General features: G+C 36.6%; 1 protein-coding gene across 3 annotated transcripts; it reads left to right on the top strand.

Moving 5' to 3' along the window:
* The first annotated feature begins 233 nt into the window (after window positions 1–233).
* Window positions 234–27,326, top strand: LOC117410272 (integrin alpha-6-like). Of its 3 annotated transcripts, none has more exons than XM_059032252.1 (26): window positions 234–611; window positions 12,666–12,793; window positions 12,928–13,007; window positions 13,296–13,551; window positions 14,359–14,490; window positions 14,764–14,880; window positions 15,779–15,992; window positions 16,235–16,428; window positions 16,761–16,852; window positions 17,000–17,127; window positions 17,252–17,347; window positions 17,529–17,590; window positions 17,689–17,858; window positions 18,107–18,253; window positions 18,608–18,720; window positions 19,243–19,396; window positions 19,483–19,566; window positions 19,793–19,872; window positions 20,157–20,234; window positions 20,360–20,462; window positions 20,884–21,057; window positions 22,314–22,412; window positions 22,629–22,739; window positions 22,862–22,957; window positions 23,473–23,598; window positions 25,614–27,326. In XM_059032252.1, the coding sequence occupies exons 1-26, from the start codon at window positions 430–432 to the stop codon at window positions 25,773–25,775; spliced, it is 3,378 nt and encodes a 1,125-aa protein (XP_058888235.1). In that variant the 5' UTR covers window positions 234–429; the 3' UTR covers window positions 25,776–27,326. The 3 variants fall into 3 exon arrangements, with proteins under 3 accessions (XP_058888235.1, XP_033872607.1, XP_033872608.1); XM_034016717.2 differs by lacking the exon at window positions 14,764–14,880 and adding an exon at window positions 23,893–24,027 and having other exon boundaries at window positions 237–611; window positions 25,614–25,751; XM_034016716.3 differs by lacking the exon at window positions 14,764–14,880 and having other exon boundaries at window positions 236–611.
* The last annotated feature ends 203 nt before the right edge of the window (window positions 27,327–27,529 follow it).

Raw genomic sequence — 27,529 nt, 5'->3', positions numbered from 1 at the left:
TTCTACAAACATCTGTTGTAAGAGCATTTCTCCATAACCCTTTCCCCTCACGTGCTCTATCTAAGTGACAGGTGTGCATTAATTCATACGTGGTTAACTATATACTGTAGTATCACAGTTTACATACTCCCGAGTAATTCCTGTACTGTAGTATGTAGTCTAAATAGTTAAATCACATATGTACAGGTGAGGGGAGAAGGTACAACTGCTAATATACCCTGCCTACGGTGTAGTTTAGTGACGTACAGGGGCGAGGTTACTTCTGTCGAGAGAAAAAGAGAGCGAGAGTGCGGAGAGTGTCGTCAGTTAAAACCTACAGCCCCGGGAGAACAACAGCACCATTCAGTTACAGAATTCAGGTCTTCGGGGGAAAAACAGCAAGTGAAGAGGCAGGGGCAAGAGAGGACATTGATACAGAACTGAATCGCAATGGCTTTTTCTGCAAAGTGGCTTTTGCTTTATTTACCACTAATCTGTTTCTTCAAGTGGACAGTTATTTCAGCTTTTAACCTTGACACGGAAAACGTTTTCAGGAAAAACGGAGAGCCCGGCAGCTTCTTCGGCTTTTCACTCGCCATGCACAGGCAACTAAATCCCACCGATAAAAGAATGTAAGTTTAAAGAAATTGGAAAATGTGACGGTTCTGCACTGAGACTATTGCTAGCGTAATGCAAATGTAGGCTACACTGCATCTTTTAGTTTTCATTTTCTTCTGAGCACTTGCACAGGTTGCGACTATGACGCGTTAAAAGTTAACAGGTTCTTAGGTCGGGAAATAAGAACAGAAAAATCATTATGGGTTCAGCTGGTGAGCGCACAGTGCTGCTTCGGTTTCGTGAACAAATTAATTTATACATTAAAACAAGTTTCTTATATTGTTGTTGTATGTATGTATGTATGTATGTATTTATTTATTTATTTAGTTTTATTTATTTTTAAACTTAAGTCAACATTGTTCGTCCAAATTGCTAGTCAATTGCGTGTGGTTGCCTGTTGCAAAAAATTAGTCGCTGTTTTTCATTCTGCGGGGAAACATGCTTACTGTTCTCTCTGGTTTGAATTGTTTTGTGTGTGTGTCTTTCTCTGGAAAGCAATTTTGTCACACTACCGTTAAATATTTTAAACTCTGGACAGTTAGTGACTTGCGTTTTTTGGGGGATGTTTTAAAACGTTAGAGTTTTCACAGCTAAAACTAGTTTAACAACAACTGAATTGCGCTTGGGATAAAAAAAGAATAATGGTGATGTATTGCATTGTTATTCAGAACACAGCGGGCAGTGCGGTGGGGACACAGGATCGTACCTCCTGGTCTTTGAGGGCTCTGCAACAAGTTAACAAAGCAACGGAAGAAAATCTTTTAAATTTATGTGTTTTATTCAGCTATTGCTTTCAGTCGTGTCAGTGCGCTGTGGGGTTTTTCATGATATGCAAATTTGAGCCTACAGTAAATTGATTCACGTTCGCTTATGGCATGATTAAGCGTTAAACTTATCCTTAACATCAGTTTAAATGGCAGACCACTTGTCTGTAGTCATATTAACTGTGCCTCAGTCAGCAGACAATATCTCAATGTTCTGAAATGGTGACCTTTTTAGTTAATAATTAAATATTATGTCTAGTTTGTTATTACAGCAAGCGTGGTCGGGATACCCCAGTTTTAAGAGTATGATCAGTTCTGTGCCATTTGCATTGTTAGTCAGCTTTTCTTTTATTACACATCGGAATATAATTTTTTTTTTAAATGCTACAGTAATTTGAGATGTGTGTCTAGGTCCTGCAAAGAGAAACCCTCTCAGGAGACACCTAATTGTGATGCATGTTCTTGTGACATTACTACTGCACCTTGCATGGTTGGGAAGTAAAATATGTTCATTATGAAAAGCATACCTATCCTAGATATGTAATGTATTCTCTGAACAGTACGATATTAACTTTGCAGTACAGTACTTAAAGTCACATTTAGGTTGAGATTAAATCATTAGGCATACTTAACAGCCTTTTATTATAATTGTGGCTTATGTTTTATGTATTTTATTTAAACAGTTGGAAGCATGGACCTGTAACCTTCAGTTACTACTGTGGTGACTTTAGCTTGTTATGTTTGTAACTCCAGTCTGTGGTTTTATTATCCTTGTTTCCTGTAATTTCTCTTTCTGCTGGAACAAGCAAACACCAACATCTCAGGTGCTGCGACTACCAGAAATACAAGGTGGGAATGAACTGATTCACTTTTTAGTACAGGAATGTTTCAACATCAGATTAGTTTACTGTATCTGATGTACCTGTGCTAAAAAGCCTTCTGTTACTTGTGTTGTATTTTACAGTGCGTATAACTGATGCGTGTCAATGATACTGTGTGTTGTAGGATGAAAACTGGAGCCTAAAGCCCTTTGGAGTTAATAATCTTTTATGTTCAAATGGCCTTGCTTCAAAGGAATGTTTTTAATAAAGGGGGGAGAGGGGGGGGGGGTTGCTACAGGTTTTCTAAGGAAGAGACAGTGACATAAAAGGCTAGCTTATAATTTGCCTGGAGTTGGTGGGATCGACATGATGGCCTGGCAGTCAGGTTGAGTACCCAGAAGAGGGTGGGTAAGGTTTACACTGCATTGTAGTCTGGCTGGAGCGGATACTGGCACACTGAGTAAGCATTCAAATAGAGGAAACTGCTGGTCCAGTTGAGTGGATTCTGGAAAACATGCAGTAAAGCAGGGGTGTCAAACTCCAGTCCTCGAGGGCCGCAGGATCTTCTGGTTTTCATTCCAACTTAAGTTCTCAGTTAACATAATTGATCTAATTATTTGTTGAATTTGACATATTAAAATTTTTTTCAAGGTTCGTTACAGTTGATGGTTTTAAAAATGCACTTGATTCAAGGTACACTACCTATGAAACATTTTGAAGCCTGAAGAGAAGTGTTAAATGTGTCCATTTAATCAAATAATTAGACCAATTAAGTAATTGAGAGCTCGGGTGGAACGAAAGCCAGAAGACACTGCGGCCCTCCAGGAACTGAGTTTGACACCCCTGCTTACATATGGAACAAGTCGTCCCAAGTGACTAAGAATTTCTCTCCTGACAGTATCATCATCTTCATCTGCTGTTTTTAAAGAAAACCTTGAGGTTTATCTAGATTTTAAATTATTCATTTGACTCTGAAGAAAAGCATACAGCTCCAGTGGCATTATTTACCAGCATCATTTGTTTTATTATAGCCTCACTCTGTACTCCCACCCTGTTCTACCTATATGTAGTTTTGAAAGTCAATAAGCATGCTGTTGACTAAGGCCATGAATGAATCTCTTGTATGTGTGACAAACTGAGGTAAATGTGCGCTGTGTGTTTACTTTATGAAGTTGCCAGAACGATTGCCATACATTTTGAATCTTGGGTGTGTACATTCGGTTTTCCCTCTGTGTTAACCTTGAATGAATCATATCCACACAGACACACCCTAAAGACAGGCACACAGCCAGACAGGCACTTTTTTGAAGGAATGGTAATCCAGGTCTCTTGAAAACTGTAACTCGCAGGTTTGTACTTTTTAAAGTAGCCTCAGGCAAGGGAGCAAGATTGGTTACAGCATGCCAAAACCTGCTTGAAAGGCAGAACCAGAAAGTGTATTCAACATCAGAAGCTGTCAGTGCTGCTGAAGGTACAATGCAGCTGTCTCTGGTCCTACATATCACCATTGGGTCAATTATTTTGTAATAGGTTTTTGTTCTGCTAACTGTTTAATGCATTGTACTTGAATTGTTACTTGGGCTTCAATTATTCCACTACTAACCTGTTACAATAGCATTTGATTTAATATGTTGTATAAAGGCAAATTCCCTTCTGATTTTAAAGTTTGCTTTATTTCTTTTTAGGTTCGGTTAGTTTATGGGATAAATAACAATCACAATCGCATTTTTGTATGGTATTCTCTAAAGTAGTAATTTACACACGTTTCAAAGCTTGGTGTGGTATAGCGTCTCAAGGTCAAGGCTCGTCTGCACCCTTGAAATAGTACCCAGACTCAGACCTGCATTTTTTAAGGCTCCTTTGCCTGTTTTTGTAATTTACAACAAAACAAACAAAGGTTTAAACAAAACTGCAAACAATATAGAAATCAAACAGTGGCCACACTTCAGCTCGCCTCGTGCACGGACTATCCTTTTCCCACTGTTCAGCCTTCACTGAACCAGCTCTTTGTTTCCTTTTATAGGGTGTGGCCAGAGGTTAATTGGTAATCAATAATTTAATCACCACCTGGCCACAATCCACACTTTTCCCATTAATCAATTAAACGCATGCCACACTTTTCAATAAACGAATTTAACATTTAAACAGTTAAACAGTTTCCAAACCAATTTATATTATGTGACAGTGCAAAGGCAGCCATTTTGACCCAGCCTGTTCTTCAATGCCTGACCAAAGATTTCTCAGTGTGCAGAGCCTCTGCTAAGTCACACTTGGCTTAATTTACAGTGTACATATGCACTTCAATTTATAAAAGCCTGATACAATGGCATGCTCTATATAGTACATAAGTAGGTTTACTGAAGCAAAATGAAAGGTAACTACTCATTTATTGTTTACACATAGAATTTAAATATCCCCATTTTGAAAATTTTAGTTGATTTCTTGGTTACTGTGCATGGGGTGTTGGCAAGCTTATTTTTTTTTTTTTGTTGTTGGAATAGAATAAAGAGAGGGAAATCTGTTGAAGTCCATAGAACAATAATGATTTATTACAGCAAAGAAACGAGGACCAGACAGCACTGAAGATGTTTAATAGAGTTGGAGCATTAAAAGCTTTGGCTGTAGTGTGGCCACACATTTAAGCTTTTTATTTCAGTTTTTTGACACGAATGGGAGGGGAGGAGAGGAGGAGGAGGACACATTGGGAGCATGCCAGTGGCAAACAAACAAAAAAAAAACAACCCTGCATTTACATTGCAATCTAGTAAATCCATGTGCAATGAAGTTAAGTATTTCATGTTGGCTGATAGATTTGATAGTCCCAGGCTGGTAATGTACGTGGGTATGGAAATCCACTTGTTCATCTACCCAATCCAGCTTGTAAGATGGGGCTGTTCTGCAGGACATATGGCTTAGCTTCTATTGCTCCTGCTATATAAACAAAATGTATTTTTCTTCAGATGGACGTTCGACAAATATAGTAGGTGTAATAATGACTATCGACACTGGTTAGGCAGAATTCCAAAAGAAAATTTAGTTTTGTTTTTAATCTTGGGGAAATTATGAGAAACCCAGCCTATAACGGTGCTTGATCTGTAAAGTTCATGAGGTGAAAAAAAAGCACATGATGAAATGACTGAGTGTTGGAAAGTTAAGCTGCTTAGCTGCCTTTGAGCTCCCAGGTGCAGTCCAGATGAGCTCCCCTGAACCTGTACACTGTAATAAAGATGACTGTCTGCTACAGGGGAATGGGGAATGTGGGAATGGTCATCTCCATGAGGTTTCAATCCAAGGTCTCCTCTCTTCAATGAGGAATCCCTAGTGTGTGGTGTATATTCAAGTTACAGTCAGCACTCGGATATCTGTTACTGAGATACACGTCAGTCGCGCTTTATCGCCCTTGTATTAAGAATAAAATAAATCCTGATTTTTATATCTATATCTATATATATATATATAATGTAACTAATTAATGCACTTACCCGTCACACGCGATTTCCGACATCAGTTTTCTGATGCAAAGCCCATCTCTTCAATATTAATATTTGTCTGAATATCCATCACAGCCCAGGTTTTTTTTTTCTTCATTTTCTCTAATGCCAAATCAGTCTGTCTGTTGTGCAGTTACACAGCGCTTCCTCCAGTTTCACCTGACAAAAATGCAGCCAAAACTAAGCAAACGAGACAAGCTAGGGTAATGTAAGTCAATCATTAAACAGTTCTAGCTACTGTGACAATTTTTTTTTTAACTGATCTTTTGTTGCTTTTGTGTATTTTCATTTGAAAGTGAACTGTGACATTAGGGCCTTATCAAGCACTATATTCTGCAATTTTGAATACTGACTTGGGATACAGTTTTAGTTCTGGAAACTGTGCTATTGTTTTTTTTTTATCTTTTGTTTTTGCTAAATTGCATTGCCTTTTACTTTTTACGCAGTTCTGTGCATGGATAACATTTATGTTTTATTTTGCTGTTAGGTCGTTAATGGGAAATTTTACATACCGCTACAATACGTACCGGATTTAAAAGTATATACTGTATTACAGTTAACGTGTTGTCTCTAGTTTTGGCAAGTGATATTTTCAAAATCATATCATTCTGAATTAAAATACTACTTCTGTTGAAAATATAGTACTGTACCAACAAAACCAATACAGTACATCTAAATGGAAGCCTACTTATTTTAAAACACAGTCTTTTCAGATATGTATTTTTGATACTGTGTCTTTTCTGTGTTCCCTGAAAAATGGACAAGGGTTGGAACGGGTCAAAATGAAATAATCAGAAATACGTCACATGCGTTTAACTGACACTGAAGTCAAAATTTTATAGGGTTGGATATGTGAGTGCTGACTGTATAACTCTGACTAGTATAGAAAACAGTCGGTTGCAGACACTTCAACTCTTGCCTGGTCTCTATAATATTCTAACTATATCAAGCCAGTCGTGTAAAGTGAATGCTGGTGGTGGGCTGGAAACCACAATGCTAAATGTTGCTGTGGTGGTGCATTGGCTTAAAAATATCTTTGACACATTTCTGAATCCTACTGATGCTAACCCAGATGTGTAGCAGGTGCTGCAAGCTATCTCTGGTTTATTTCCAGTGGTTCATCCTTGGAGAAAAACAGCCTAGACTATGTTCACAGGAGAGTTACAGTATAGTGATACACTCTTATTCTTGTCCATAAAAATGAAAGAGCCTTTATTCTTTGCTTTTTTTCCAGAAGCAAGAGACCAAAACCAGAGACCCTTTTCTATAATAGTGTCTAATGATTAGACACGCCGAGTCTTGTCTGGCATAAAATGTAGAGTGTAGAGCAATATAAGGAACGTGTTCATTGGAAACAACTCTCCCCAACTGAAAACAAGGGCCACCCTGTACAGTACTGGTAGTCTATTGAAAATCTAGCCCTGTGGTTAGAAGGACAGTCTAAACTATTGAAATAGCTGAAATGGAGTTCAAGCAGCACATAGTTTTCAAATGAGATGGAGCATTTTGCTTTGTGATAATGGAAACCTTGTTTCCATGTGTCCTGTAGGTTGACTGTGCTTCAAGCGTAAGTGTTGCACGTAAATGCCAATGTTGTTCTTCAGTAACTTGTTAAATTCCACAGCTGTCGTTGAAATGCTCTGCTGGGGACCGAGAGTCAGTTGTGGATTGCATTTGAAAACATCCTCCAGTATGAAGGAATGTGTTGTCATTCTTTTAGAAAAAGGCATTGTAGACTTCACGCTGTCAGTTCATGTTGGATGCAGATGCAATTATGCTTTGAGTTTCTTTGAAAACCACAAACATGAGATTTGTATTTAATTCAGTGCATGTTTTTACTTGATATGGTTTTGTGTTCAGATGCGGAAATCATATTAGTTGCATGTTTTGGTGAGACCATTTGTCTCCACATGTGCATTTCTAGTTGGAGCAACCTTGTTGGAGTGTGATCAGCCTATGCAGGGATTCAATCTGAAGCATTTCCCTGAAGGTGCTGCATAGTTCAAGGTGGGGTGGGGTGGGGAGGGGTTGGGGGGGGGAGCATTTTTGCCAATAAATGTTTGCAATATGTGTTTAGTTATTGCTGTTGCATTTTACACATTAATGTTTTGTATTTTGCACTTTAGGTTAAGTATGTGCTCTGTGGAAGGGAGTGTTGGCATGCCTGATATCAGTCTGCTTTAACCTGGCACAGAGCCAACCCACTAGACTGCAGTGTGCAATCTGAACATTTGTGCTTTTGTTATTTAAAGGAAATTGTAGAGTAGGGTTTAAAAGTAAAATGGTTGGATTTTATGAATGTGTCTTAAGGAGGAGATCAACAGATTACTCGTAAATGTTAGAAATCAATAAACGTCAAAACCCTAAAGCCTAATTTGGTATTCTTCAGATGCAGCTGTGAAGGCAAGACTACATATTGACTTTGTTCTGATTTGCATCTGGCTGCATATTGGGAGGCGGTTGCTTTGGTATTTGTGTTTTACTCCCTCTGGGGAGCTCTTATTTGATAAATGAAAGGTCTGCATGACGCATGCCTGGGGATCAATGGCAGATGTACAGCTGAGTGCAGGGATTTCTTCATTGAAGTGCTTCTGATAAAATGATAAGAATCATATCTAACCTGTATTATCTCCAGTTTTGAATAATCCAAGGAACCTCTTGAATTTCAATAAGAGATGAAAACATACAAAATACAATAAAATAAAGTGCACTAAGGGAGCTGGATTTATCAAGCTTTTACCCCAGTGCAAGGTTTTATAGGAAGAAAATGGCAAATTATATATTACAAAATAAGGATGTTTAGTGAGGTTTCTTATGAAACGTTTACAGCCTTCTGAACACTTCATAAACAATATATATATTTATATATAATCTAAAAACATTATCTTGAACACCCCAATAGCTTGAATTTTATCTAATACTACAGTATGTGCTTAATTAAAATTTACCTTTCCAATAATAAAAGCTATAATCAAAGAAAAAAAAAATTCTGAGCTAGACTGGCTGCTGGCAGTTTTCCAGTGTTGGCTTTTTGGTTAATGACGCAAATTGGTGACTGCCCTCCGTATCTGTGGAGCCTTAAAGAAACAGGAAGAACATTATTGTCCCGTCTCCATGGATACATCTCTTACAAAGGGACGTTTGGTGGGACTAGTGATACTCAATAAGATTCCACGAGGACACACATTTAAGAAATCAGCAACATGGGGGCAGAAATGTCTGCTAAGATTGAGGGCATTGTCATATATTCCAAGTAACTTTTTAGAAATATGCATGCTGTTTGTCTGTCGGACTCTGTCTGTACTGTATGTCACACCACGTTTTTTACATATATGTAGAGAAGCACTTGGAGAAATATATCTAGAGAATTAATCGAGACATGCATTTGCACAAGTGTCAGAATCTGGGGCCAGCTATATTATTATTATTATTATTTATTTCTTAGCAGACGCCCTTATCCAGGGCGACTTACAATTGTTACAAGATATCACATTATACATTATTTTACATTATACAGATATCACATTATTTTACATACAATTACCCATTCATACAGTTGGGTTTTTACTGGAGCAATCTAGGTAAAGTACCTTGCTCAAGGGTACAACAGCAGTGTCTCCCACTGGGGATTGAACCCACAACCCTCCGGTCAAGAGTCCAGAGCCCTAACCACTACTCCACACTGCTGCAATGCATCAGTCTATGTCAAACTTGTTATGGTCCACTTTTTAATTTACTGATACATTTAGAATTTCCTGTTGTGGCGGGGGATGAATGCCACTGTCATGCTTGTTACTATTTTTAATTTTTTATTTTCAGTGATATATTGTTGATAAAGTCTATCTGACTTCCCTAACCTTGCATCCATTACTGGCTTCCTTGTACCACATCATGCATTTAACATTTTAAAGTATTGCTTCCGAGGCAATACAACAGAAGAATGTGAAAATGTCAAGTTAAAGCAGTCGTGCCTGTTAGCTCGTGCTGCACTGTGTGGGAGCAGAGAGTGCAAAGCTGGTTCTCTATTCAGTATTCAGGAAAACACTGCCAAAACTTGTGTTGCTAGTACTGTGTCTGTGTAAAGGAGGTTGTAATCCAAATGTGCAGTCACTCATTAACACACAATATTACAAACACTAAAAATATATATTTTATTGATTTATTTTAGCTTTCTGAAATCGTTCCCAAAATTGTCACTTGCCATCTTTTTGTGCCACTTACAGTTTGAAAAGTGTGACCCACTCAATTTTATTGAACTTCCTTAATAAAGAGATGCTTGTTTGTCGTCTTTGGAAACTTCTTTGGAAATGATCCACAACCATCAAACTATTTATTTATACTTAAATCTGTTTAACTTTAAGACTTCAAGATTTAGTGTGCTAATATTTTAAAGAAATTGACATTGTTGTGCAGAAAACATGAACATATTTATTGATTCAGATTAGGACTGACCGTTTTAAATTCCATTTGCAAAAGCTCTGATCTGATCTGTACCAGTACTTTCTATTTGCTCATTAATAAATACTTACCAAATATGTAACGTGTTTATTCCTTAGACAAACACACCTGGCCCAAAGTAATACACTGAGTTGGATATACCTCACACAGAGTCAAAGTGCCTGCAAGGAAATCTAATCCATTCATGTTGAAGTGTATACAACTAACTTAATGAAACATACTGTTCAGTTTTATTATAAATAATATCTGTAAATAGTTTTTTTTTGTAGAAAATGTGCTTCTCTTGTTTACTTTGCATTTGGCCTTCTTTACCCTGTGCATGATTGTTGCACATTTATTTCAGTGCGTTTCTCACTTTATCCAAAAACAAACTTCTGTAATAAAGCAGTGGACAGTACTAAAATGTATTTGGATTTCCTCCTGCATTCTGATGAAAAGTAATTTATCGCAGTTCATAATGGAGTCGTGTGGTAAAATTATGTGTGTTAAATGTTGCTCAGGACAAGTTGTTTTGTTTGTTTGTTTTTTAATTGAACTGGTCCAGTCATGGGTTTTTATGTAACATTTTTTTTCTTTATATTTGGAATGCATAAAAAAAAAATACAACAAACATCTAAAGCCTCTGCATGCCTACAGCAGTACGTAATCCCTCACCTCCAGACAGTCTTTGTCTCTGGTATGCAAGGGTGTACAATGTATTTTCTAGCATGTTGATAACAAGAAATTCAGCCAAACCCATTAAGTACCAAATACATTTTGTATTTATGCAGTTTTATCATTCTAATCAATATTTCTTCACAGAAAAAAAAATTGAATCCTTCCTTTTGGTTACAAACTGCTCTGTCTGCTCACGTTAGACATGCCTGTAATCAGACCAGTGAAATTTTATGCCAGCTATGCAGCTCAACACATAGAAAAGGAAGCTTTATTATCACTGTGGGAAGGACACCACCAAGAAATGTATCATTTTTAGGCTTCAGTTTCTTATTTTATATCCGTGTCATAAAAGCGTTGCAAGGGCTATATATGCAGAATTAAGTTACATTTAGACTTAACTTTTGCAGTTAACAAAATGATAGTTTACTTAACAATATAGTTAGAGAAAATTGAAATGAGGTACATGCCAGTTAAAATGCTCCAACAAATTACAAAATAGCCTGTCCTCAAATGAGGACAATGACACTTAATGGGTTAAAACACTGGACTCGGCAGCTAGGGTTTAACCCATAACCTCCTCATATACAGTATCTGCATATAGATTTCCACTCCATATTCTGAAAGGTTGTTTTTAGAATGCTTCTGGATGAACTTAATGACCCATTTGAGCTTTTACCAACAGTACCAGGAAGTGGGGTCCGGGTATGTGTCATTGTATGGTACTTGGAGATAATTTCCAAAGAAGGTAGACAAAACTTATAAATTAGTCAGTACAGGCTGCTGGGAATGAAAGCTGCAAACAGTATTATAAGTCTTAAGTTAAAATTACATTATTTTATTTAAAATCAGGAGAGTTTCAAGAGATGCTTATTATTCATGTTTTTAGGGTCAATTCCTTTTTAAAATAAATTCCCATTCCCTTTTAATCAATTCTAATTCCAAGCCCTTCAAAGGAATTCCTTTGAAGGGATGGGAATTGATTAAAAGGGAATGATAATTTAATTAAAACAATGATACCCCAACACTGCATGCGCAATGCCATACAGAGGGGTAAGGGCAATGATGTGCAATCTAAATGAAAGTAGCTAACTCTCAATATAATCTTGTAAGTAATCAAATTATTAAAATACTACTGTAAAGACAAGGGTCGTTGCAGTTTTATTTTTGTAATTTACAGAATTACTGTATCTACATTAGATAAATTGGCTTAATTTCCATGTTATGGTTAGCCTAAAGGGGATTTCTCCCAAATGTTTCCTGTAATAGAAAAGTAGATTTGCTTTCCCAAACATCAGTGTTGCATTAAATGAATTTCGCACTGCATGGTTGTGGAAGTTTCATTTTTTAGTATTAAATGCTTTTGTTTCATAGCAGCTGTTTTGGTCAACTGTGGGAGTGTAAGAAATCAATCCGTCAGGTGGTGGTGTATTGTAGAGTACTCTACAGCTGTCAGGAAAGTCCAGTTCTCAGTAAAGTACAATCTTTATGCTACCCATTTTGTGTGAGGTTTTAAATAGTTTAGAATTCATAGTCACTTTAATTACATTAGGAAGAACTGGATTAAGAGTTTAATTTTAAATGAAACCTGAAATTCACATTCTGTAATGTTGGTCCAGCATAAAAGGATAGTGGAATATCAGAAGAAAGTCTTTTAATTTTCATCTTGTCGTCTGTTGTACCGACATTTTAATGTGAATGGTCATACTGGTAGGTAAATATTTGTGCTCTGTCAAATCATTGTGGTTCATTATTTTAATTGGCGTTTTGCCTCTGCAGAATGCATCGATATGCAGACAATTGTTCTGAATGTCACCAGTTCAAGTTATGAAAAGACATACATACTGATGTACATACTGATAACCTGTTTTATTTTACAGATTGCTTGTTGGAGCACCTAAAGCAAAGTCTTTACCCAATCAAGAGGCCAACATAACTGGTGGTTTGTACAGCTGTCAACTTAATATACAACAAGATGATTGTAAGCGCGTCATGTTTGACAATGACGGTAAGTCTAGTTTATAAACATACACATGCTGCAGTTCAATTTTAGTATCGTAGGCTTATATTCTTTTTTTTGCATTGCATATACCTTCTCTTGTGTCCTTTCTTGTGTTACATGCTGTGTATCTACAATTTCAGCTAACCCATTAGAAGAGAACAAGGAAAACCAGTGGATGGGTGTGACAGTACAAAGTCAAGGACCAGGTGGAAAGATTGTGGTAAGTATTATATGTAAATTAAATTAAATAAAAAAAGACCTTGCATTATCCCAACTACCAGTACTGAAGTTGTGCCTAAGAGCACCTTACTTTGTTGATGGTTTATTAAGCAACCCTGTGAGGGGAGCTTGTATGTATTTGGAAATCTGCAGCTGCTGTTGGCTTGCGTCCCTGATTTGACGTGTGTCTTAATGCTTTGGTACACAGCTATATTTTTAGATTTTCTTCATTGCATTTTAATTTACAAAAACATAATTTTACACATTTGAAATGCTTCTCTTACCACAGACCTGTGCACATCGGTACGAGAAGCGACAGTTTGTAAATACACCACAGGAATCCAGAGACATCATTGGCCGCTGCTATGTCCTGAGTGAAGACCTGACCATTAAGGATGAGATGGACGGGGGTGGATGGAAGTTCTGTGATGGTCGATTGCGGGGGCATGAGAGGTTTGGCTCTTGTCAGCAGGGTCTATCAGCAACTTTCACAAAGGACTATCATTATATTATTTTTGGAGCACCAGGCACCTACAACTGGAAAGGTATACCTGCTTCTAAGCTGTGCAAATGATTTTTATCAAAGTTTATGAAATGGCATTGATGATGATTTTGTTTGGGAAAACCTGTAAAACTTGTCTTTTGTTGACCCCTGTAGGACATAAGAAGTATTACAATACTGAGCTCTGAAAAGTATTAAATAAGCCTACAGTGGCTCTATACCAGGGGTCTCCAACCCTGGTCCTGGAGAGCTACAGGGTCTTCTGGTTTTCGCTTAAACCAAGCTCTCAGTTATTTAATTGACCCAATTATTGGTTTAATTAGTCAAGATTAACATGTGTTCCAGGTTTTTAGCTATTGATGGTATAACGACACCTATAAAACCTGCAGGATCGGTGCTTTCCAGGACCCATATGATCTCTCCATGACCATAACACAGGGGTCTTCAATCCTGGTCCTGGAGGGCCGATGACCCTCCTGGTTTTTTCTCCAACTGTACCCTAAATTACTTAATTGGACCAATTAAGCTTCTAAGAAGCACTTAATTGGTCCAATTAAGTAATTTAGGGTACAGTTGGAACAAAAACCAGGAGGGACACCGGCCCTCCAGGACCAGGATTGGAGACCCCTGCCATAAGACATCCTGTTTTGTAATTTGAAAACTAATCAAGAAAAGTCATATATCCCTTTTTGTTTTGAGGTGTGTGTTTTTTTTATTTTTAAAGTTTGTTAATTTTATACCATGCATTTGTAATACATTTAAGTTTTGGTTTTGGGGCTACCAAGTCTTTTTTTGTGTGTGTGTGTGTGTTCATCTGTGCATCCTATACTTTCCATCTCCATCACTCCAGGGGTTGTGCGAGTAGAGCAAAGGAACAATACTCTTGTGGATTTAGGAATCTTGGAAGATGGTCCCTATGAAGTTGGGGATGAGACCCGTTTTGATGAAAACCTAGTGCCTGTGCCAGCTAACAGTTACCTAGGTAGGGGGCAGCAACACAGGGGAAGGTGACTGCAGATAACCATGCTTAAACAGCAGCAACTCAATTGGCAATATTTGTACATGGCAGCATACAAACATCAAATTACTACCTTGTGATTCTGTGGAGTTCATATGCTGTACTTACTCTGTTAAAGTGAGCTACAGTAAGGGTTTGCTTGGTGTGTTTCTACGGGACTAGATTCTGCAGTCATCTCCTTCTCTTTTTTCTTCTATCTGTTGTGAGCACTAAATTCTAGATTTTCCTTGTGTACAGGTCTGCTGTTTTTGACAAGCCTGTCTAATACTGATCCTGATCAGTTTGTGTATAAATCACAACCTCCACAGGTAAACGTGGAGAAATACTTTGATGTGATGACCAATAGCTACTTAGGTTTGTGACCTCTCAGGTGACTTAAGTGTGCCATCCAACCCATTACCTTTTATTACATGGCTTGAAACCTCAGTCCACACGCATCATTTCCATTAAAATAACCCTTTTTTTATGAATACAGAATTAATGAGAATACATTTGTGTTTACACAGTATCATATCATGTACATATCATTATGAAAAATGAAACAGTTTTCTGGGCATATGTTCTGAAAATCTGTCAGCATTTAATATTTCATTTGAACCCCATCTTTGTTCATAAAGAACAATTGCTTTGGAGTTTTACCCCTATTGTTCATGAATACAAAAATATTTGTTTTTGTGCCATATATTTCACTTTGCCATAATTAAATCAGAATGCATCATGCATGTTTCAAATGTTGGAATGTTACATTTAATTTTTTTTTTTTTTGCTTGATACGAAGTACTGTAATTTTAATTATGTACAGAACTAAGTTTGTATTTTTTCTTTCTTTTTTTACATTTTTGCATTAAAACCTTCTCTAGAGTTAGTTGTGGGATAATATGTCAGGGATGGAAATAAGACTCCCGTGGCATAGTGGTTGGATCCATTCCTGGTTTTACTATGAGTTTTTAATAAGACACACCTGAGCTTGTTACCTATACACTGTGGCTAATCAAACTCATAGTAAAACCTGGAATGGGTAAAACTGCTGTGCAATAGGAGTCATATTTCCACCCCTGATATATACATATTCATTTCTGGATACATAATTGGTATTTAAACCAGTATTTTCCCCACAATTGATATGCTTGCACCTGCGTGTTTTTTGTTCTGTTGTGACTTTTTCAGTTGATTTATATGTTTAGATTACTTCGTTTATTTGAGCTTGCTGCAGTTTGTCTTGAAGGCTTACATCTTGATGGTGATTTTGCAGGATTTTCATTGGACTCTGGGACAGGCATCACTAATAAAGAAAGTATAACGTTTGTGTCTGGCGCACCAAGAGCCAATCACAGTGGCGCAGTGGTGTTTCTGAAGAAAGACGGGCAGTTCTCCAGAAGTCTTAGTCCAGAGTACATTCTTGAAGGAGAGGGACTTGCTTCTTCTTTTGGATATGATGTGGCTGTGGTTGACCTCAACAGTGATGGGTATGAGAATTGTTTTAAAACTTCAAAAGGGTTTAGCCACAACCTTGTTAAAGTACTGTTCCTGTTGGGCTTGTAAAGGGCACGCTTCATATCGCCTGCACTAAAACAGCTTTCCTGGGAATCTTGTGAGGCTATGGGTGTAATGTACTGATGTGCCTGTTACCACTTTATCGATCATTTTGAGTCATAAATGCATTCCGATTTGTTCACGCTTCTTTATTATGGATATTTGTTGTTCACAGATGGAAAGATATTGTTGTTGGAGCGCCTCAGTTTTTTGTCCGCGATGGAGAGATCGGTGGAGCAGTTTATGTCTACATCAATAACGCTGGGAAATGGGAGGACGTCAGACCGACCCGTCTGAATGGTACCAAAGACTCAATGTTTGGACTAGCTGTTGAAAACATTGGGGACATTAATCAGGATGGATTTGAAGGTAAGACTGAGATTGTAAGATTATTGGTTGGTTCAGCACTGTTTGGTGTTATTGTTATGGTTTTGAAGCACATTTGTGTGCTTTGGTTACTGTCGCTCCTAACCAACCTTGGACGTGTGCTTCCCTGCTTTGTAAACCATTTGTTTTATATTATAACTTGGCAAACATTGAATATACAGTTCATAGTTTAGTTTATGTAGTTTATTCATAATTAATGGAGTTGTGTTAAAAAAAAAAAAATAAATAAATAATAATAATAATAATAATAATAATAATAATAATTGAGGCAATACATTATTCCTTACATGCTGTCGTTTCAATATTTTTTACAGATATTGCAGTTGGCGCACCTTATGATGGTGTTTCAGGAAAAGTGTTCATTTACCACGGATCCAAAAGTGGAGTTAACACCAAAGCTGCACAGGTAAGAATGAAGAAAAACCCAATGTTACCATTTTTATAATTTTGGAAATCCAATCTTTACTTGCATTGAACAGTACCTAAAAACTGGTACATGTTGTTGATGTTTGATTTGGAGCTGGTACAAATAATGATCCATTTATAATTTTAGATTCTTGATGGCCAGGACTTTGGTATTAAGTTTTTTGGATACTCGTTGGCTGGGAATATGGATCTCGATGGGAATTCTTATCCTGATATTGCAGTTGGATCACTCTCAGATGCCCTGTTTGTTTTCAGGTAAATGGTCAAATGATTTACTTGTCTTCATGAAAAATTGGGAAAAAATAAATCCTAATGCTGTTCTCGTGGGGGGGGGGGGGGAATTAATAAATAAAATAAAATATAATGTTTTGTCTTTTAGAGCAAAGCCAGTCATAAGCATCAAGAAAACAATTAAAACAACTCCTACAAGCATCGACCTTGAAAAAAAAAACTGCCCTGATGGCAAAAGTATTTGGTAAGAACTTTTAATTCTGATATTTGTTTTGAGGAGTGTACAAAACACTAGGGATCTACATTAAAACATCAATAAATAAATAAACATTGAACGGGGCCTATTTTTGCTGAATAAAATAAATATTGCAGTAGTATTGTTCCTTGCTGCCATTGAAACAGAATATATATGTTTTGATTTGCAGTATGTCTGTTGAAGCATGCTTTGAGTACACTGCCAACCCCAGTGACTACAGCCCTCGAATAAGTAAGTGTACAAGAGTTAAAATACAATTTGAACACTGGATAAACCAGCCATTTACTAAGCTGAATTGGAAATCAATCCTATTTTGTATTCTCTTTTAGCTATTGCATACACATTTGAAGCTGAATCTGAGAGGAAAAAAATTAACCTGCCGTCAAGAGTAACGTTTTTAGGTAACGCGCCAGGAGACCCAGACTATCAGCATACAGGAACTCTGAATCTGAGGGGACAAAATGAGAACAAATGTGTCAAAGCTGAACTTAAGCTGCAGGTAAGGATGGTGCCACAGAATATAGTAAATTAACTGAACACCTGTCTTTTAACTGTATATGTTATTAACTGATTTAATATGGGTATGAAAATTAACATACAGTAATCAACTGAGAATACAGTTGTGATTTTAGTCATTTTCTTCTGAGTTAGCAACCCAGTGATTCCTAATATTTGCAATGTGATATACTGCAGTACCTTATGCAACTTGAATTAACCTTCATGCTTTTTTTTTTTGTATTGATCTAGGATAACATCAAAGACAAACTGCGTGCTATTCCTATAACGGTTGCTGTTGAAATAAAACAGGCAGGACGCAAGAAAAGACAAGCTGGCAAACTCTTAACTCTTGTCCCAGTCCTAAATTCTAATGATCCCAGCACTGCACGATCAGAGGTAAACACTTTATTAGAAAGACGTTCAACACCATCTAGTGTAGATGATGGTCTTTGTGGCCCTTAAATATACAATTCAGTGCTTGGAGTTCTTAAAGACAGTCTGGCACTGGTGAGGTATCGCAGTGCTGAGCAAGGCACTTTGTTGCCAGTAACTCCACAGAGTGCCAGTGTATTATTATGGGCAGTTTTGCTACTACTCTGTCCCTCCCATTGTGTCAAAGCTGGGCCCACTGTTATATTTAGGGCTGTAGGAGATGCTTTGTAGCAGTACAGTAAAAATCACTGCACTACTAAGGTTAGTAGCTCATACAGCATACCATCCTTATTCTGTTAACTTCCATCTTATTTGCAGGTAAACTTTCTGAAAGAAGGTTGTGGCTCAGATAATATCTGTCAGAGCAAATTGAAGCTAGAATACAAGTTCTGTTCCAGAGATGACAATGACAACTTTACTCCACTAAATGTGTAAGTAGTACGGAATCCACTTTAAATATGCTGTTTCCAATTTTTTTAGAATACATCTCATGATCTAGCTGTTCAAATAAAAAAGTAGATTTTATTAGAAAACAAAACAGAGTCCTGATTGTAGCTTTCTTTTACTTAAACAGACTACATGTTTCAAAATTTGTATGTAAATGTTTGTTTACACTGTCTTACATTTTCAGTAAACTGCACAGAGTTGTATTCCTTTTAACACAGGGTAGTGTATACTGTATAATGAAGGCACTTATTTAAAAAAAAAAAAAACCCGTAAATGAAGGAGAGCCTCATAAAAATACATGTTTCATTAAACTTTTAGCGAAGGACGGTTTAAGATTTTTGTTTCCCCCGTGTACTTGTTTCTACCTTTTTGTCATGGGTTTGTTTTCCTTTTACCACCACATCTTTAAATGCATGTGTTTTAGTCCAATATGTAATTGTAATTCTTTGGCACTTTTTATATGCCATGATTCCACGCCTTCATGCAACTTGTGTTGCTCTTTGTAGGGAGGATGGTTTGCCAGTGATATCTCTGAGTCAACAGAAAGACATTGCCCTTGAAATAACTGTGACCAATGTGGCCGGGGATGACGCACACGAAGCCAAACTCATAGCAACGTTCCCCGACACCCTATCCTACTCTGCTTCCCGCCGTAGTTCAGTAAGTGGAGTTCATTGACTTGCATTACCCATGCCTCTGGATTCTTTCAGTTTCTTAATTTGAATAATTGATTAATCTTTTACTAGGACAAGCAGCTCATATGTAGTGCCAATCAGAATGGGTCTCGGGCTGACTGCGAACTGGGAAACCCCTTCAAGAGAGATTCTAAAGTAAGTGCATTTTTATATTTTATTAGTGCTGATATGGTGCGTTAATTGCTATTGCTTGTATTACATTTAAAAGTATATTTGTCCTTTTATTTTTGATGCAGTATTGTTAAATGTATTAAGATCTTGTTAGCTAAGAGTGCATATATATATATATATATATATATATATATATATATATATATATATATATATATATATATATATATGATATTTATTTTTTCTTCAGGTTACTTTCTACGTGATCTTAAGTACAACTGGTGTTAATCTTGATACTACAGATATTGAAATCGACCTGAAGCTTGACACGTAAGTGACACACCACAAACTTTGCGCTGTTGGTTGCTTAACCATGAAGTTAGTTATGTTAGATTTTATATTTCATTCTAAAATTCTCTTTTAAACATAAATTCTTCAGTTTCTTTGATCTAATATTTGTACGATCAGGGTGGTAGTATAGAAAGAATACATCGGATTATAGGAATATAACCAGTAATCTGAAGACTTTTAAGTGGCCAAATATTGTTTACTCTATACAGAGGCAAAACTGAAGTTATGTACAGTTGCAGTAACAATGCTATTTTAAAATGCAGGACAAGTGAACAGAAGGATTTGGCTCCAGTCACAGCGAAGGCTCGAGTCGTTATTGAACTACTTCTCTCTGTGTCAGGGTAAGCAGCTTTGTGGGATGTTTTTTATTTGGTTTTTACCTTTTATGATTTTATCATAGATCACAGTACACATTGTTGTATTGAGAGAATGGTAATGTCACCCTATTTAATCTCACTTCCCACAGTGTGGCTAAGCCTTCCCAGGTCTACTTTGGAGGTTCTGTGAAGGGAGAGGCTGCCATGAAGATGGAAGATGAAGTTGGAAGTTTAGTTGAATATGAATTTAGAGTAAGTTTGCCTAAAAATAATAATATTTTTTAAAGTATACTTATATAAATTAAATAAATAAAAGTGAAAATGTACCATTCCGGCAATTCTTATGTGCAGGTGTTGTTATTATATATATATATATATATATATATATATATATATATATATATATATATATATATATATATATATATATATATATATTCGTGCTGGCTTACTTAACCATTAGATCATATTATTCATGTAACTGGATAGTATTATGCCAAATTTAAATGGTAAATTTATTAGAATAATTTTATTGTCACTATTCTGCTAGTTAGATGCCGATTTTTTGTGAATGGAAATCTGAATTGAAAAATCATGTAAAATGATCCTACTGTACTTCAGACACTACCTATTTTTGCCTTTGTACTAATGGCCTCCCTTCTTCCTGGGGTAGATTATTAACCTGGGAAAACCACTGAAATCATTGGGTGCTGCCTATCTAGACATTCAGTGGCCAAAGGAAATCAGCAATGGCAAATGGTTACTGTATTTGATGAAGATTGAGACCAAGGGTCTGGAACAATTACCCTGCACCCCTACAAATGAAATAAACCCAAGGAGACTGCAGGTAAGTCATGAGCTTTAAATATATCAGGGCTGCAACGAAGGGTACATTTTGACCTTCGAAGGTTCGGAACACATTACCGAAGGAAGGTTCGAACCTTCGATGGTACTAATTTGCAAAATGTAAATGGAATAAAACATTCACATGTAGTTTTAAAATGCGTTATATAGAACAGTAATCATGTTTTTATAATTTTAAATAAATAAAAATACACATTGTTTATTTACACGTAATTGAGGCTGCTTTCGATATATACAGTAAGCTTGCATTGCACCAACACCAACTGCAGCAGATTTAAGCAAAACAAGATATTATTTAACAGTCACCGTTCCAAGCAGGTTATCAGTCACATTTTACTACTAATAAAAATATTAATACTACTAATAATATGAACTTACCAGATATTGGTTATACCTTCATGATACGAGTTGCTGGCACAGTTTGCATTCATTTTTTTTTTTTGGTCATCTGGGCTTTGGGCATTTAACAAAAAAAATCCCAAACAGCAGAGGGGTTTCGAGACATTTCTTTCAATACAGCTTACGCTATACAATGCTTTGCTGTCAAGACGGCGAATGAAGAAATTAAAGGTTTGCCTCTGGATAACACAAGCTGGAGTGGGGAGGGGCGGACAGGGCTCAGTTTTTGAAATTAAAATTATTAGTGTTAGCTTATGTTTTGTATGTTTCGAACATATTCTACCATAGCACTTCTCTTACACTGTCTTGTACACTAAGGTACTCAGTACATATTTTATTGAAGCAATACAGCCACTAGAGGTACCCGCCCACTGCTTTGGATACTATACCCTGCTCCTAGCGGATTTTAATAACAACTTTTGTTTACGTAATATGCATTATACAAATCAAAAGATCGAATTTTGCATGGAGGTGACATTTAATGTGTGATTTTATAGTATTCACACATTGTCAAACAGTTTCTGTTAACAGGAAGAAAAACTAAAAAAATTAACATACAGTGCGTGAATGGCGTCTGGCGAACCTTCGAAGGTTTAAAACAATCTTCGAATCCCTGGCTAAAGAATGAACCTTCCAATCTTTGGACACAGCCCTATATATTATCATGCAAGTTATAACTGTAATTCTTGTTTATTAGTTTAACAAATTAAAATCCATTGAGCTAGAAATTGAACTTAATAGGGACTTTTTTTTCAGATCTGTCAATGTGTTACCGTTCGTGATTTATTGTACTAGAAGATATTTTTTTAAAAGTAACTTTTAAGGTCTTCCCACCCTCAGAATTCTCCCAGTTCCTCAAGGAAAAAACGCGACACTGGAGGAAAGGAGACGGAAGAAAAACTGTCCCTCTTATCAGACAAAAGAAAATACCTCACTCTGGTACGCTACTTTTTATATTTGTTTATATTCTAGAGAATGTAATGGTTTCTGCTGTGCTTGTAGGTGCATGGCATCTTTCAGTTGAAATGTTTAATTTTCATGTTAAATAAGAGTGACCTCAATATACCATCTAAAATGACAAAATGGGAAGGTTGAAATTGCAGAATTCCATGTTGTGCTCCAGTGTTAAAGTTGCTATTCTGTTTGTGATTCTAGGATTGTGGGAAGAATGTTAACTGTGTGAACATCAGGTGCCCCCTACAGGGATTAGACAGCAATGCGTTTGTGGTCTTGCGATCAAGACTGTGGAACAGCACATTCCTGGAGGTACAGCCATATTGATTCTGTAAAAAGTATTAGAATGACCTGAGGAGGAATGTTTTATAACATTGTTTTGTTCTATGGTGTATTTGATTTATTTGAATTTTTTCTTTTATTTTTCTAAACAGGAATATTCAAAACTGAACTACCTTGATATTATTGTTAAAGCAAGTATCAACATTAATGCCACGAAGAATATGGTCCTTAAAAATGCGAACACTCAGGTATGTGCTTAATACTGTCAGATTTCTTCTACTGTTTTTAAAGTTCATTTTGCAAGATGGATAAAACCAGTTTTGGTTGCCAGTTAGGCTACCACATTCAATAAACTCAACTAATCTCTTATTATAGTACTTTGACATCCTAGTCGAACACGTAAGTAACCCACACATAAAGCTAGTGTCCCACAATTGTCTTTCAGTTTTAAACTAAAACAAATTCTAACCTTCTACTATTGTACAGGGAGCTCTTTAGAGCTGATGTTTTCAACATAAGCTACTCTTAAAGTATGTAGCACTACAGCAGTAAGCTACAATAATATAGGAGAAGGAAAACTGGTTGAACGCATCTCTTCAATTCTGCAGTATTCTCTGGCTAGCCATTGTGTTGATTGCTGTGTTACTGTAATTCTAGTTTTTTTTCAGTCTGCATGTCGTTGGTAAAGGCACATCAGTTTGTGTCCGCACCCTGTTTGGGGGAAGTGCAAGTCCTCGCTTTACATAATGTTGTCTTGGTTCAGGTTCGAGTGACAGTGTTTCCAGAGAAAACTGTGGCACAGTACACTGGAGTTCCCTGGTGGATCATACTTGTTGCGATTCTTGCTGGGATCCTGATGTTGGCACTGCTGGTGTTTTTACTGTGGAAGGTAAGAAATAGAATTTCATATTTAATAGGAAAGCCATACAAAGGACCAGTGGTTGACTGTTGCTGCTGATTAAAAAAAAAATCAGTAATGATTAAATAAATTACATAAATGCATTTATTTATTTTGTAACTGGGTTAAAACTCACAAAGCGTGCTGTCCCGACACCTTTTGACATACACTTAACTAAACATTATAAAGTATGTTTACTATAAAATGTTTCGCCGCTTTGATAAGCACTATACAGTATCTGATCCTTTAATATGTAATCAAAATAACACCTTGCTTCCTTTTTAGTGTGGTTTCTTCAAGAGAGCTAAAAAAGACCATTATGATGCCGCTTATCACAAGGCTGAGATCCATGTCCAGCCATCTGACAAAGAAAGACTTACTACTGATGCATAGTGCTCATCTTCTACATACATTGATTTGGTAAAAAGATCCCTGAATCTCTGAATGTTTGGAATTGGGCATGGTGTGTGTGAAGCTTAACCTGGACTAACTCGCGTTTGCTTTTAGGGAAAAAACTTTCTCACCAAAGATTTTCAGGCAGTCTAAAAATGTACACATGCATAAACTAGACAAGCTCTCAGACTACTGATTTCAGCTTGCAGCCGGAGCAACAGTTTACATGTTTTAATGTGGCAGTATTTAGATCAGCCACTGTGTTGTAAATTTTGCACATCATAACCTAAATAAACCGCTTTGAGATACAGACTTCATATGTCATGGAAACCCCTCTGGCAATCCAGATATAATATTGGTTTTAACCTCCTAGCATATTTCTTAAACTTATCAATACACTTTTTTATATACTTTCTACATAGACACTTTCTGTTCATATTTACAAATTCTAAATACATATTCTGTTGAATTCTGTAAACCTTTTTCTGTTGCCTCATATTTTAAGTTTTCTAAAATGAATGGCGTGCAATTAAAAGGGGGTTTACAGAACTGTAACCTTTCAGAGGGTTCTTTTTTAAAATATGCAATATATGTAATGCGTGCATTTTCTAGCCTGTGTTTAAAATCTGAGATGTCAAGGTTTGCTGCTCAATACTTGGCTCCTGTGCTTTTTGTTTCATGTGATCTTCACATTAACCTATTTCTTACTCAAGAGACTCATCACAGCCATGGTCTTCAGGCACTTGGGATTTCTTTTCTAATAGCTTGCTTTTTTATGATTCTTTTCCAGGTTACTGCTTGCCATCCTGCCTACTGGAATTTGCATATCTGCTTTCTGTTTTTACTGTAGTTAATTAACGTATTCCTTCGAATTTAAGACGCAGCCCAAATTTCCCACCCTCAATCTGAGGAAAAAAGAAAACCATCAAATAAAGCTGCATTTACAAAGATACAACCTCAATTACGCATATAAGAAAACAACGTATGGAGGCAGTTTGCAGCCGTCTGCTGTCACACAGAGCATTACAGTTATGCGCTGCTTCTCTCTTCCAGTTGTGATTTATTTTTGCTTCCTTTTTGTGAACTGTGGTATTGCTTGGGATGTTGAAAAATATGGGGTCTGATCAGCATTGCTTATCTGTCCAAGCTGGTACTGTTGGTTAGAACGGAGCCTAATAATGAAACGCCGACCTTGTAAAAGCTTCTCTTCAAATTCCTGATGAAGCTAATGATGCTCCTTTGAAAATACCTGCCTGTACGTCCTGGATGAGATCAGCAGTGACGTTTTTGTTCATCTTTTCCCGGCAGCCAGTCACGTTTTGTGTATTCGGGACAATCACTGTACTCGAATTTAAGACGCAGGCCATTTTTGAGTAGAAAAAAATGGTTTAAAAAGTGTGTCTTAAATTCGCAGGAATACGATACATTTGTATTTAATACTTAAAAGTGCATGTTCTGATACACTGCTTATACAAACGACTGTATAGATCAGAACTGCTGGAAGCGTTTTGTGACTTCAACTTAAGATGATACCCATACTGAAATGGCATATTTAGTCACATTGCTGTGTTTTGATGGTTTTTAAGTGGTGTGTTTTTTTTTATTTTTTTCAGTGTGGATTTTTCAAACGGTCCAAATATGCCGACAGTGTTCCAAGTTACAATGCTGTGCGAATTCGAAAAGAAGAGCGTCAATTTAAAGATGGAAAATCAAAAGATAAATATGAGAAAAAGCAATGGAAGACAACGTGGAATGAAAATGAAAGCTACTCTTGAAGCAACGTCCTATTTGTTGGTTTTAGTAGTGCTGTGGGAAATATAAGCTTGCATTGGGTCGCCTCTCTGCTTTCACCACAGTGAGAACTGCATTCCCTAGAACCAAGGTTCTTTCCTTTGCACAGGATGAATGTGTATAAAACTACTGAAGCCTTACTTCAGTACTTTCAAATTGTCCTTGCTTTGCAGCTTGTTTAGATATTTTACAATACCTTTTAAACTTTCTTTATATAAAAAAAACAAAAAAAAAACACTCATGGCAGTCATACTGCAGTCGCCATCTCAGTGCATGGTTATGGGATCTTTGAAGTTATACCTTTTATAACCTACTTTTAACAATTATGTACATTTCAGTCCAAGACTGGGTCCTTCTTAAACTGTGCAATAGCTGAGCATGTCATGCAATGCTCCAGACTGATCTCACTTCTGTGTGTAGATATTATCAGCTGTGGTGCCTGGCCAGAACCTTGCTTCGTTCTTTTTTTTTTTTTTTTTGTCTGTGTATTCACTGTAAAGCTTTTTAACCTCTCTATTCCCATTTATGCTTTACAGTTGTGTTTATATCTATGTGCATATATAGACTGGAAAATAATTTTGTATGTTTTTGTAAATATTTAAATATTTTTAGTACACTCTGGTATTTATTTTGTCAAAACTGTTCTTTAGAAAAACAATAATCCTGCTCTTGCATTAATCTCTGCATTGTTTGAGGGAATCTGATCTCACACATACACTGGGCTGGGAAACTAACATAGCAATGAGGACTCGTCTTAAATTGTACATTTATATAATATACAGTAGTTTGAACTAACATGTTTCTGGATCAGCTTTTGTTTGACTTCTGAAACTCAACCAGGTTTTTCCAGTGAAATGTGCTATGAATAATTTTAATTTATTTTTTGTCCCTGGTTAGTTTTACATACAGAACTTGAAACGGTACTTTTTGGAAACCCAGAGCCAGAGCCAGTTCACACTAGATTGATAATCCTGCTATTCTGTCCACTTTAGTTCTCAGTGTCATGGTGGTTCAAACTCCTGGCACAAGCGTGCTCAGGATTGACTTGCTGAGCTCCTGGTGGTGAGATATTAATGGAATACATGATTTTTGCATTTTTAATTGCTTTTTAAGTAGTCTATTTACTTCAGCTTCTTGTGATTTAAAAGTAGATAATTTAAGACAGACTCGGGGAGTTTTACTGTACTTACAATTAATTTGTTTCTTTACACAGTGATTTTATGTTGTATAGAGTCATTTTTCACCATCAGCTTTAACATAATAAATACTGCATGAAGCAAAAGCTCCAGCCCGCCTTCATTTTCAGTAAGTAAGAGCAAATACAAAGGGAAAGCATCCAGTATTGTGTCCTTGTCCGATACACTGAAATATATAGTACATAGAGGTTCAGCACTGCCTCTGTTAATATGTTTTAAAAAAGACAATTCACCTTTTGTTGTCTCATCACTGGCTTGTTCATAGATTCTTACTCAAATGCCTAGTATTTGAAAGTTTTTAACTGTGGATTTTTATAAATAATAAAAACAAAAAAACTACTTGTGTACTTTTTTATTTTTTTTGTTCTTGTTTTTCTACATACATGTGCAAACTTCTTGTGTCACCGGCCTTGAAACAGAATGTTTTGGGATGACATTTCTTGTCCCTTTTAACCCACTCCGACCCTTACTAAATATCTGGAAGGGTGGATGATAGAAGCTCCACCCCCAGCCATTCTGGATTCCTAAAAATAAATAATGTT

The sequence above is a fragment of the Acipenser ruthenus genome, chromosome 10 (assembly GCF_902713425.1).
Source record: "Acipenser ruthenus chromosome 10, fAciRut3.2 maternal haplotype, whole genome shotgun sequence".
Taxonomy (NCBI): domain Eukaryota; kingdom Metazoa; phylum Chordata; class Actinopteri; order Acipenseriformes; family Acipenseridae; genus Acipenser; species Acipenser ruthenus.
This window is presented reverse-complemented; position numbering and strand designations above follow the sequence as displayed.

Bases quoted from the DNA above. Each gene is read 5' to 3' on its own strand.
- LOC117410272 (XM_059032252.1), top strand. From the start codon at position 430: ATGGCTTTTTCTGCAAAGTGGCTTTTGCTTTATTTACCACTAATCTGT. The intron at 17,128-17,251 runs GTAAATGGTCAA...TTTGTCTTTTAG, and splicing joins GATGCCCTGTTTGTTTTCAG to AGCAAAGCCAGTCATAAGCA. The intron at 17,348-17,528 runs GTAAGAACTTTT...TTTGATTTGCAG, and splicing joins CCTGATGGCAAAAGTATTTG to TATGTCTGTTGAAGCATGCT.